The 12,703-nt window shown below is 33.9% G+C and overlaps 1 protein-coding gene across 2 annotated transcripts; it reads right to left on the reverse strand.

The window, feature by feature from the left end:
- On the reverse strand, positions 685–2,372 carry LOC107611822 (thioredoxin-like protein CXXS1). 2 transcript variants are annotated; one of them, XM_016313713.2, is made up of 4 exons: positions 2,077–2,370; positions 1,798–1,920; positions 1,330–1,519; positions 685–827 (listed from the first exon to the last, which is right to left on the reverse strand). In XM_016313713.2, the coding sequence occupies exons 1-3, from the start codon at positions 2,176–2,178 to the stop codon at positions 1,370–1,372; spliced, it is 375 nt and encodes a 124-aa protein (XP_016169199.1). In that variant the 5' UTR covers positions 2,179–2,370; the 3' UTR covers positions 685–827; positions 1,330–1,369. The 2 variants fall into 2 exon arrangements, with proteins under 2 accessions (XP_016169199.1, XP_016169198.1); XM_016313712.2 differs by lacking the exon at positions 685–827 and having other exon boundaries at positions 1,136–1,519; positions 2,077–2,372.

Raw genomic sequence — 12,703 nt, forward strand, 5'->3', positions numbered from 1 at the left:
TTCCATGTGGTCATATCTAGTATGGTTGTGAGACAACATCTTGGTTGGGATTTTATAATGATCTGATATATATTGGGAAATGCAACAAGTTGATTATTGAGTGGTACGGTCATGTTTCAAATATGAAAGCCTTCAATTATGATAGAAAGATCAACTACTGGATTTTTCAACCACTTTTCATTCCCATGTTTCGCACATGGAGCAAATTAAATAAATTTATTAGTCAATTTTTGTACTACTTATTATTCGGAAGATTTTTTAAATCAATTATTATTTACCTAGGTGTGTGAATATGGTTTAAACTTCAAACATGAAATAATTGACTTGGTCTATGAAGATCCAACCAGTTGGCATGGTTGGAGTGATTAGTTTAGAAACAATATTTAAGGAGAAAAGAATATGCTAATTGCTACTTGCTACCTAAAGCTTCAGAGTTTTTTCCCAAACCAATTTATTAAAATATGTAAGATACTATTATTTTTTGAGTTTATAATTTTAATGTACTTATAATATAAAATATTTTATATTGTTATATACTTATTACATTTAATATTATTTATTTTTTCATTAATAATTAAAAAATATAAAATAAAATAATTTTTACTAATTTAAGTTTATTTTTAATTGATTTCTAAACATTTTTGTTAATTTATAACTCTTTATCTACCTCTCTCTAGCATTGCGTTTGATGAGAAAATTAGAAAGAAATTTAACAATACAAGAGAATAACCATTTGTACAATGTCACAGTATGACATGGCCAAATGCCCACACCCGCTATATAAATATTCATGAAATGGTTCCAAACTACACAATAATAGGGGGAAAGTTTGGCATAAATTTTGTTTGTATCCCTAACGTTTAAATCGTCTTATTTATATTTCTAACGTTTATAAAAGTGATTTAATATTATCCTGTCATCAATTACACATCTTGAGCTTTAGTTTGAGTTTTGAAAATCTCAAACTTGAAGTTAGAATACAAATATTTGGGATAGAACCGATGATCCACTCCGAAAAATAGGTAATCAAAAATTGAAACTAATTCCTGCAACATTTACATAATTCCATTTTCTAGAGACATAATTGAACCTAAACAAATATAATGGGTACAATATTAAAACTGAACACATCCAATTGAGACCTAATTAAGAATGAATACATTCAAGTGAGAATATTTGAAAAATACAATCTGATTTATTAGTATAATTAACGACAGAATAACATTGAATTATTTTTATAAACTTTAGGGATACAAATGAGACGATTTAAACATTATGAACACACATAAAACTTACCCCAAACATTGAGGACAAAAATAATACTTTACTCTATATATATATTATGGTTCAAAATTCAAAATAAATGGCATTATTTATGGGAAGGAGCTGAATGAATAAAATGATCCACCCTTGTCTTAATCTCATCAGGATTTGCACCTACAATTTTATCAACTGCAGTTCCTCCATTCAGCAGCACAAATGTGGGCATGGCTTTGATTTCAAACTTGGACGCAATTTCCTGGTTAGAGAGCCACAGGTAGTTATTAATGCACATCGCATTCAAAATTAAAGAGAAGAAACCAAAAAAAATAAAATAAAATAAAATTAAAGGGGCTTTAATTTAATGGGTAGACTTTAAATTAAGTTCACTCAGAAAATCATGTGTAGCATTCTTTTCCTTATAAGCCATGTACGGAAAAAAAATATTACATTAGTAGTAATTACTTACTATACTAATTAATTACAAACTCAATTATAAAAAGTGGAGTTTTGTGAGGGAAAATTAAACAAAATAACCTTAAACTCATCCACATCCAAATTGAGAAACATGGCATCTTGATAAGTGGAGGCAAGTTCTTCAAACAAAGGATTCATGAGTGTAGAGGTTATGCACCAAAAAGCAGAGAAGTGAACTACAACCTGAAAAGACAACATAGTTTATATATGTTTAGTTTAGAACAAAGCTATCTATCTGGTTCCTTATTACCCAATTTCATTTTTTGTAATAATTAAGCAAGCTAAGCTTGATTATTAAATAATGAAATCCAAGAAGGCAAATTGAGGAACACTACTTACAGGGTAACCTTTGTTGTTAGCATGAGAGATGTGGTGTTGCCATGATTCTTGAGATTCTATCTTGACAACCTTGGACTTTTTGAGCTTCTTTTGTCCCTCCATTTCTTCCTGCTTGCTATTGCTTCCTTCAAAAGGGTCTATATATAAAGTGAAAAAAAATAAAAAAATTAAATCTTTTGGCGAAAGAAATTAAATGTTTGTTTTCATTTTTATAAATTATTGATTGTTGATTGGGCTTATATATTCAGATTAAGAAATAAGTAATTGGATTGGATACATAGGGATAGACAATCCTAATCTGCTTGGAAAGAGTTTTCATCCATAATAATTAATAATTAATAAGTTTGAACTGAATTAGTTGAAGTCCAATGAATAAAAAATAAAAAAGGAAAATAATCTAGCTGGAATTGATGAGTTAGAAAATCTAATGGCCATGTGGTACATGCCTTTAATAAAGATATTATTATATGGTTGCCCTTTTTATCTAAATTATGTCTGGTTTTGGATGAAAAAGTTATCTACATCTATCATTCATTCATTCTCAAATTTATTTTATTGGACTGTTATAGAAATTTAAGCTTAATAAATTATGTTTTAGATTATTTAATTAAAAAATTTCAACTAAATAATTTCAATTATTCAAAGTAGTTGAGTTTATACTTTATAGTTTAATGATTGAATTTTTATGTCTCATTTGAATTTGAGATTGTGTGTTTGATTTTTTTTTTCAGAAAAAACCCCTTAAATTGGGAGAAATATTTTTTTTAAGGTTTTTTTCTCTGAAGCATAAATAACAAAATTATTTTTTTTTCTAAAAATAGAAAAAAAAGAAGAAAATGGTCACAATTCATTTCCAGTTTTCATCTTCACTCACTGATATGAAATTAAGAATGTGAAAAGAAAAACACCCCACTTTTTTTTTTGGTATTAAAAAAATACCCCACTTTAATCCCTGAAGCCCGTCAATAAATGGAACAAGTGGCTTGTTCAGTTAAAAAATGTGTCTAAATATTTTACTGGGTTTCGTTTTTTGACGCGCGAAAAAATTAGCAAATGTCTGTGAGTTTCATCTTTCAATGCCCACGAGTCAAGCAAAATAGATTTGACCAATATTTTTTATTTGATAGTCTCAATCTTTAAACCCAATTTACTTTTCTGAGAGTTAAACAGGTTGATTCGGTAAATTTTAACCATTTGCTATTTTTGTTTGTTATAAAGAATTATTTTATTTTGTGGAGTCATTGAATAGTGTATATTTAGATAAATTCAAAAATATATTCTAATTTTATGATTAATATCTTATATCATAGCTGAATGGGCAATTCATTAGTTGTAACTTGTAAGTTTTATTTGTTTTTATATTGTTAAATAAATTTGTCGAGTTAATACTTAAAGTGGTCTCTAAACTTATAATCGAGCCTCTAAATCGTTTCTAAACGTACTATGACTCCAATTTTGTCCCTAGACTTAACAAAAGTGATTCGCAGTCGTCCCTGCGAAATATTCTGACGAAGATTCGTGATCGAGGTGATGACATGTATGGAGAAAAGCCACGTTGGACGTCCAACGGCTATATGACATGACAATTGTAAGTTTGTAACTCAATTTAGTCCATATTATGGTTTTATAACCCTAATCCTAATTTGAGTAGAAAGTATCATACACCATTACAAGCCATTCTCTTTCTTCTCCTCCACCGTTGGAAAGGGTGATGATGGGTGGCGGCAACAACATTGTTTGTAGCTCCAGCAACCGAGGCTTTGCAAGAAGCTGTGGGAGGAGAAGCACCAAAAATAGTCGCGAACGACTTCCAGAGAGATGTCGATATGGTAGCTGAATCTGTTCTCAAATTGTCAGGAACATATACGAATTTAGGGAGGTCGTTTTATGGTTGTCCAAACTACAATGTAAGTGCCTTTTGTTAATTTACGAAGCTGGTGTCATTGCTATTTTAATATGTAATATTTCTTCTCCATAGCTATGTAATGTATTTGCAGAGAGTTGGAAATAGTTGGTGTGGTATTTTTATTTGGGCTGATAAAGTTCAGGAGGAAGAAAAAGTTACTAGTAGAGCAGATCCCAAATTTGAAAAAGAGAAATGAAGAATGAAATTTTTCTGAAAAATTGAAAGTTTGGAATATGAAGTTAGAGCTCTAAAATTGGCATTTTGTTTGTTGTTGGTTATTATGTTTGTTATTGTAATCTTATTAGCTGTGTGTGTAGTATAAAAGTGGTGAAATAACATATGGATATTGTGTAATAGATTGAACCAAATGTGATGGTTGTACCTATGAACAAATGAATAGAAGTTGAAATTATTCTATTTTGTCATTCTTGTTTGTATCTTGTAATTTAAATATGAAGGAAAATGAAGCTAAGTAATAGTAATAAAACCAAATATCCATTGATAACATTTATACCATTTAAAGCATATTTAAAATACCATAAAACAACATGTCACACATCTAGAATATTTAAAATAACAACTAAGACATTTTCTATTACATAAGTCAGTAACTAAATAGACAATCGATAAAACCAAAATATCACAATTTCATCAATAAAAAAAAATCTTTTTTCGCATAAGTTCACTTCTTGAACTTTCTTGGTGATTTCAATCATGGGATTGAAACAAATCGTAAGAAGTTTCTTAGCTTTGATGCTGTAGTTGCAGATGCACCAATCATTGGATCAATAGTGCCAGTTGTTGGTGATGGAGTACTTAAACTAGAGCAATAGGTGATAGAGTACTTGACACTAGAGTAGTGATAGCTGGTGGAGTAATTAACGCTGTTGCAGTGGTTAGTGGTTTAGGGTGTGCATTAACAAACTATTTTCTATAAAGGAAAGTTTTGTTGACCTTGCCTTGAGCTGCACAGCTTATGATCCAACCTATTCACAGTTATAGAAAAATGTCTAATGAGATACAAAAAAAGATACAAAACAACTTTAATAAACATTACATTAATACCTGTTGAGTGTTTTCATTTTCTCACACATTAGGTTGGCTCATAATAAACTCAATCTCAGTTGCATTACTTTCATTTTGGAGTTCATTTGCATTAGTTGAGATTAGTTTATTATTAGTACTTGTAATAACTTTATCAGAGGCAACAGATGTAGCCACATCTTCAACTTTCTTCTTCGAGTAGTTTCTTTTTTCATGACCCTTACCACCACAGTGGCAACAAGAATCCTCTTTATATATCCTATTCAGCTTGTCAGTCTTCTGCTTCTTACCTCTCATAGCTTCATCACATCCTTTCTTCATTTTTTTGGTGTTCCTGACATCTTCTTAAACTCGGATGTCTGTGGTCTATTGTAAAGGAATTTTTCCCATAATGCCTGGTCAGAAAGAGGGTTGATATAGAATGTATATGTGTCATTATATGTATCTATTGTCAACCACTTATAGAAAAAATGTTTAGGATGCTTGCCTACCCTTGCCAATGCAGCACAAATATGAACACAGAAAATTTTTATTTCGGATCAAATAAAATAGAAATAATGTAATAAATATATTATTATACTAAATAAGCAAGTTATCACAAAATTTACAGGCATAAGTAATGAAGTCACAAGTAATTAATCAAAACATCAACAACATAATTTAGATTTCTACCACACTACTTCAACTATATAGTAAAACTCAATTAGATATAAATAAGTTAGAGTTGTACCACTCAGTTGCCAAAATTTACATGTGTATAGTCTAGTTCTTGTTGGTGGGTCTCCAACTAAATGAGGCCCACAGTTAAAAACAAAACAAAATAAATAAATAAATGGCTAAAAGCCACGAGAGAGCGAGAGTGAGGGGCTTCTTCAATTTTGAAAGAAAGCAAAGAAAGAAACAGGGAGCTTCGACGAAGGAGAAGAGAAAAATGGGGAAAATGACAATTACAATGTGCTCCGATTGAACTGGTAAACTTGCTCCATTTCTTATGAAATTTTAGTATGTTATTTCTGGTGTAGAGATGAATATTAGGATATAACTTGCTAATTGTATTGCCTTCTCTTTTGTTTAATTTGAAATACACACTTTGTGGAGGGTTTATGTTGATTCTATCAGTTTTGATGATGTATTTTGTTGATTGTTGAGATGCCCTAGTGCCACTAGGAATACTGTTTGTGTACCCATTATTCTGATAGTGGAAGATTTTACTAGACTAGGTCCTATGAGTTTTTTGTCCCTTTTTTGAGGGGTTTTTCATGATAAAATTCTGGTGTTTGATTATTTAATTTCTGTCATTATATTTACTGCTTGGAGTATCTTTGGTATTACCTATTTAATCGCACAGGTTGTAAAAGAATTATTTTTGGTACTTCCGCCGTTAAACAAGTTCTTGTTGAACCTCAATTTTTCCAACAAAGTAGTATCTAGAGCTTTGGTTGTTTATCTCTGTGCTAATTAAATGGAGAAAATATTCATGGGCCAAATATGGTCAAATTGAATTCCCAAAATTATTCGATTTGGAAGACCCTCATGGAAGATATGTTATATAGCAAGGACTTGTATGATCCTGTGGAGGGGATAAATCTAAAGGTACTAAATCTGATGCTGAATGGAAGAAGATGAATCGAAAGACAGTTACTTTGATTAGGCAATGTCTTGATCTTAGCGTGTATCCACATGTTGACACCGAAACGAATGCCGAGAAAAAATTGAAGGAGCTATATAAGAGAAAGAATGTGCAAAACAAAGCATTCTTGATTAGGAATCTTGTCAATATGAAGTATATTGAAGGTAAATCAATGCCGGAGTACTTGAGCACTTTTCAGGAGATGGTGAATCAACTGACAAATAATGAAATTACTTTGAATGATGAGTTGCAAGCTTTGTTATTGTTGAGCTCTTTGCCTGATAGTTGGAAAATTCTAGTTGTGACATTGACTAACTCAGCTCCAAAAGAAAAGTTGACATTAGCAATGGTTAAAGAGAGTATGTTGAATGAAGAAGGCAAAAGAAGAGAACAAGATTTGATTAATGCCTCCTCCCAGTCAGAAGCACTTGTTTCAGAGTCACGGGAGAGAAGTTAAATTAGAAAACCTCACAATTCTGACAAGTCAGAGAGTCGAAGCAAGTCAAGAGGAAAGTACAAGCTAAGAAAGGAGTTCATTTGTCACCATTGTGGCAAGTCGGGGCATATCAAGAGGTATTGTAGGTTCTTGAAAAGAGAACAATCAAGGGAAAGAAACGAAGACAAAGGTAAAGATAGTGATAAAGAAACTACTGCTATTGTTTATGAAGATGTTCTTATCACATATGATGAAAATTATGTGAATCTTGTCTATGATGATTCCACTTGGATTATGGACTCCGGTGCCTCATGTCATGTCACTCCGAGGTGTGAATTTTTCACTTTCTATACTGTTGGAAATTTTAGCAAGATCAAATTGGGAGATAAAGGAATGTGTAATATCATTGGTATGGATGATATGTGGCATGAAACTAACATGGGATGCAAGTTGCAATTGAAGAATGTTAGGCATGCGCCAGATATGCGGTTCAATCTTATTTTAGTGAAGGCATTAGATCAAGAGGGGTATTGCATTTCCTTTGGTAGTGAAAAATATAAGATTACCAAAGGAGCTCTCATTGTTGCTAAAGAAGATAATAGTCTCACTACTCTCTACTGGTTGCAAGCAAAGTTGTGCAAAAAGAGGTGAATGTAGCTGATGATTCCTCTTCTGATTTGTGGTATATACGTCTTGGTCACTTGAGCGAGAAAGGACTAAGCGTCTTAGTCAAGAAGCACTCATTTCCAGTGAAAGGTACAACTTTAAATACTTGTACTTATTGTTTTGTTGGAAAGCATGCTAGAGTATCATTTCATAGTTCCGGACCTCATAGGAGATTACATGTTCTAGATTTAGTTCACACTGATGTTTGCACTATGGATGCTAAGACACTAGGTGGTGCATCATACTTTGTTACTTTTATTGATGATTATTCTCGAAAAATATGGGCTTTTATTTTGAAATCTAAAGATCAGGTGCTCGGTATCTTCAAACAATTTCATGCAAGTGTTGAAAAAGAAACAGAAAGAAAATTGAAATGTGTTCGAGTAGATAATGTTGGTGAATACAGGGGTCCGTTTGAAGAGTATTGTAAAGGACATGGGATCAAGCTTGAGAAGACGGTTCCTAAGACTCCTCAACATAATGGAGTTGCAGAGAGAATAAATCGCACTATCAATGATAGAGTCAGGTGTATGCTCTCTCATGCAAAGTTGCCTAAATCCTTTTGGGGTGAAGCAATGAGGACTGCAGTAGATTTGATCAATCTTTCTCCTTCAGTTCCACTAAATGGTGATGTTCCAGAGAAATTTTGGAAAGGAAAAGATGTCTCCTATAGTCATTTGCGAGTGTTCGGCTGTAGGACTTTTGTTCACATTCCAAGAGATGAAAGGTCCAAACTTGATGGAAAGTCAAAGTAGTGTATCTTCATGGGTTATGGTCACGAAGACTTTGGTTACAGATTATGGGATCTAGTGAGTAAAAAGATAATTAGAAGCCGAGATGTGATTTTTCTTGAAGACCAAACTATTGAAGACCTTGAGAAGACAGATAAATCAACAATAACTGTTAGACGTTCTGCTGATGATGAACCTGGTCCTTCCACTAGACCTCCTATTGATGGGGGAGATGTACAAGTTGATAATGATGGTGATGATTTGCATGATGAACCTACACCTCAACCTGAGGTGCCAGATGCAGAAGTTCCACCAAATGTTGAAGTTCCACCTGAACCACCAGTTGAGCTTGAATTGAGAAGATCTAATAGAGAGCGTCATCCTTCTCAAAAATACTCTCCTCATGAGTATGTGATGAACACTGAGACTGGGGAGTCAGAAAGCTATCAGGAAGCTATGTCTGATGAGCAAAAGAAAGGTATTGATTTTGAAGAGATTTTCTCTCCAATTGTGAAGATGTCTCTATTCGAGTTGTGCTTGGATTGGCGGCTAACTTAAATTTAGAGGTTGAGCAAATTGATGTGAAGACTGCATTCCTTTATAGTGACATAAATAAAAAAATTTATATAGAGCAACCAGAGAGTTTCAAGGTTAAACGAAAGGAGCACCTTGTATGCAAGTTGAAGAAGAGCTTATATGGGTTGAAGCAAGTGTCAAGGTAGTGGTACACAAAGTTTGATTCCTTCATGGAAGGTCATGAGTATAGTAAGACTTCTTCTGATCATTATGTGTATGATAAAAAATTCTCTGATGGTGATTTTATAATTTTTTTTGCTTTATGTTGATGACATGTTGATTGTTGGTCATGACACTAAGAAGATTGAAAGTCTTATGAAAGACTTGAACAGATCCTTTGCTATGAAGGATTTGGGTCCTGCAAAAAAATTTCTTGGCATGAGTATCACTCGTGACAGGAAGAGTAGGAAACTGTGGTTGTCGCAGCAGAAGTATATTGAGAAGCTTTTAGAGAGGTTTAGCATGAGTAATTCTAAATCTGTTAGTACTCCACTTGCTAGTCATTTCAAACTGTGTTCGCGGCAATGCCCTACAAGTGAGAAAGACAAAGCAGAAATAAAGAAGATTCCATATGCATCTAGAGTTGGCAATTTGATGTATGCTATAGTTTGCACCAGGCCAGATATTACTCATGTCGTTGGAGTTGTTAGTCGGTTTCTCTCTAATCCTGGCAAGGAACACTGAGAAGCAGTGAAGTGGATTCTCAGATACCTTAATGGTACTTCCAGAGTTTGTTTATACTTTGGGAGTGGCCAACCTGTTTTAGATGGTTACACAGATGCGGATATGGCTAGGGATCTTGATTCAAGAAAGTCTACTTCTGGTTATATAATGACTTTTGCAGGGGGAGCTGTGTCGTGGCAATCTCGACTTTAGAAGTGTGTTGCTTTGTCTACTACAGAGGCAGAATACATTGCTATTGTTGAAGCTTCTAAGGAACTCTTGTGGATGAAAAATTTTCTACAAGAGTTAGGCATCAATCAAGAGAAGTTTGTGTTATTTTGTGACAGTCAAAGTGCTATCCATCTCAGCAAGAATCTGACGTTTCATTCCAGATCGAATCACATAGAGTTGAGGTATCATTGGATACGTCAAGCACTTGAGATGAAGTCATATGAACTTGAGAAGATTTATACTGATGATAATGGTTCAGATATGATGACTAAGAGTTTACCTGCAGTGAAGTTTGATTCCTGCAAAGACAAGGCGGATTTTGTGGAGCAGCCTATCCCCACTTGAGTTGGTGAGGAAGAGATTTGTTGGTGGGTCCCCAACTAAGTGAGGCCCACAGTTAAAAACAAAACAAAATAAATAAATAAATAAGTGGCTAAAAGCAGAGAGAGAGAGATAGAGAGAGAGAGAGAGAGAGGCTTCTTCAATTTTGAAAGAAAGCAAAGAAAGAAATTGAGAGCTTCGAGAAAAATGGGAAAAAAAGGCAGTTACACTATGCTCCGATTGAACTCGTAAACTTGCTCCATTTCTTATGAAATTTTAGTATGTTATTCCTGGTGTAGGAAGAAAGGGAGGAAGTGGGTGGTATCGTATATAAGATTAAGGACACTTCTTGAAGTAATGTGACCGAAATATCATAAGAGAAGAAAGAATTGAAAAGAGCCTATTCAGTTAGTCAGAAAGCTAGATCAAGAAAGCTGCGCCCAATAGAGCAACGCCTTGAGTAGACCAATAAGGTCTCGCGAAGCCGGTCACCGTACGCCTACGATCCTATCTGACTATTGAGGAGTTTGATCTTCTATCTTTTGTTCAATTGTGCGTGCTTTGCTTAACACATGCAATCGAAAGAATGTTCGATCATCAAACTTAGACTCAATGAAAGCTGTCGTTCACGTCAGGGTCCGAAGAAGATGTAGTCACTTTTACTTTCTTCTAGATGGGGTATGTGTTCAGTGTGCTAGGTCAAAGAAAGAGAGAAAAATGATAGGTAGTTTCCTTCTTGCTTTTGCGGGGGTTTTGGCAGAATTGGGTTCGACTCCCGTTATACGCGATGTGGCGAATCAGACTGATTCAACGGAGATATGTCTGCATTAAGATTTAAAACTTGTCGTCTACTTTCAGGAAATGTTCGGAAGAGAGAACTTACAATAATGCAACGCCGCATTCTCCGAAGATTGAGGAACAAGAAGAGATCTATTAAGAGAAAGATTTATCCAAGAGAAAATCTTAACAGTTACATCCAATCACAAACTACACGAAAGTTGCCCCTTATTCATGGGATTTACCCATCACAGAGATGCACAGAGGAACAGAACGAACTTCATATATCCCTTTTCTACTCAATCCAGAAACAAGATCGGACGTTATTCCGGTTCGTCTCCATTTTTGTGAAACTATTCCTCAAGCAAGGCAGCCGATAAGTCATCGAAGGGTTTGTGTGAATAATCGAATGGGAAGCATTACTCGTTTGAAAGTTTCCCACGGCAATCTAATATCTTTTCAAGAAAATGACGCGAAAATCTGCGGTGAAGAAATAAGGAGATCTTTCTATATCGAAATATCAGTAGAAAAAATTATAGGCAAATTCCTGGGTCACCGGGTAAGAATGTGGAGAAGAACCAAAACAGAATGGTTCCGCCTACTCAAAACTAAGCGGGGATGCCGCCTGCTACTAAAATCCCGATTTTTGCAACAACAGTTGCGTTATTCTATGCAAGAAGAATACTTAGAAAGCACAAAGAAGTTTGGATTCAAAAAAGTATGCTTAGGAAGTTCTTTCGCTGCGCACAACAGAATGAAGAAGAATTTTTATCATTTCAAATCCCTATTCTTATCGAAGAGAAGAAACGAGAAGCGATATCTTCCTACTCGAACAAGAAGGAAGATAGTTTACAACTCTTCTTTATATAGTAATTCGACCTATTGGTCCGCACCCCCCCGTAAGTTTACTATGAAGAGAAGAATAAAAAGGATCGAACTACCTACTCATTATTCGGAGGTGAATCATAGAACACCAAAAGCGGTGGTATTTTATGGACCTAACATAGGTCACATGCCTCACGTAGAGATGAACATTAGGATGTAACTTGCTAGTTGTATTGCCTTCTCTTTTGTCTGATTTGAGATACCCACTTTGTGGAGGGTTTATGTTGATTCCATCAGTTTTGATGATATATTTTGTTGATTATTAAGATGTCCTAGTGTCATTAGGAAGACTGTTTGTGTACCCATTATTCTAATAGTAGAAGATTTTACTAGATTAGGTCCCGTGGGTTTTTTGTCCCTCTTTTAGGGGAGGGGGGAGGGATTCCACGATAAAATTCTGGTGTTTGATTATTTAATTTCTGTCATTATATTTGCTGCTTGGAGCATCTTTGGTATTACCTATTTAATCGCACAGGTTGTGAGAAAATTATTTTTAGTGTTTTCGCTATTAGACAGGTTCTTATTAAATCTTAATTTTTCCGACAGTTCTCAAGTCTATTGTCATGTTAGTTGGCCAATTATGAATTTTAAATTTTTTATAGTTAGTATCTCCAGACCACAATGGTACTTAATTTTTGGATTCATTCTAATTTTATTTGACTGTTAGAGAAATTTAAGCTTAATAAATTAAGTTTTAGATTATTTAATTAAAAAATTTTTAACTAAATAATTTAAATTATTTAAATTAGTTGAATTTATAC

Source organism: Arachis ipaensis, chromosome B08, assembly GCF_000816755.2.
Source record: "Arachis ipaensis cultivar K30076 chromosome B08, Araip1.1, whole genome shotgun sequence".
NCBI lineage: Eukaryota > Viridiplantae > Streptophyta > Magnoliopsida > Fabales > Fabaceae > Arachis > Arachis ipaensis.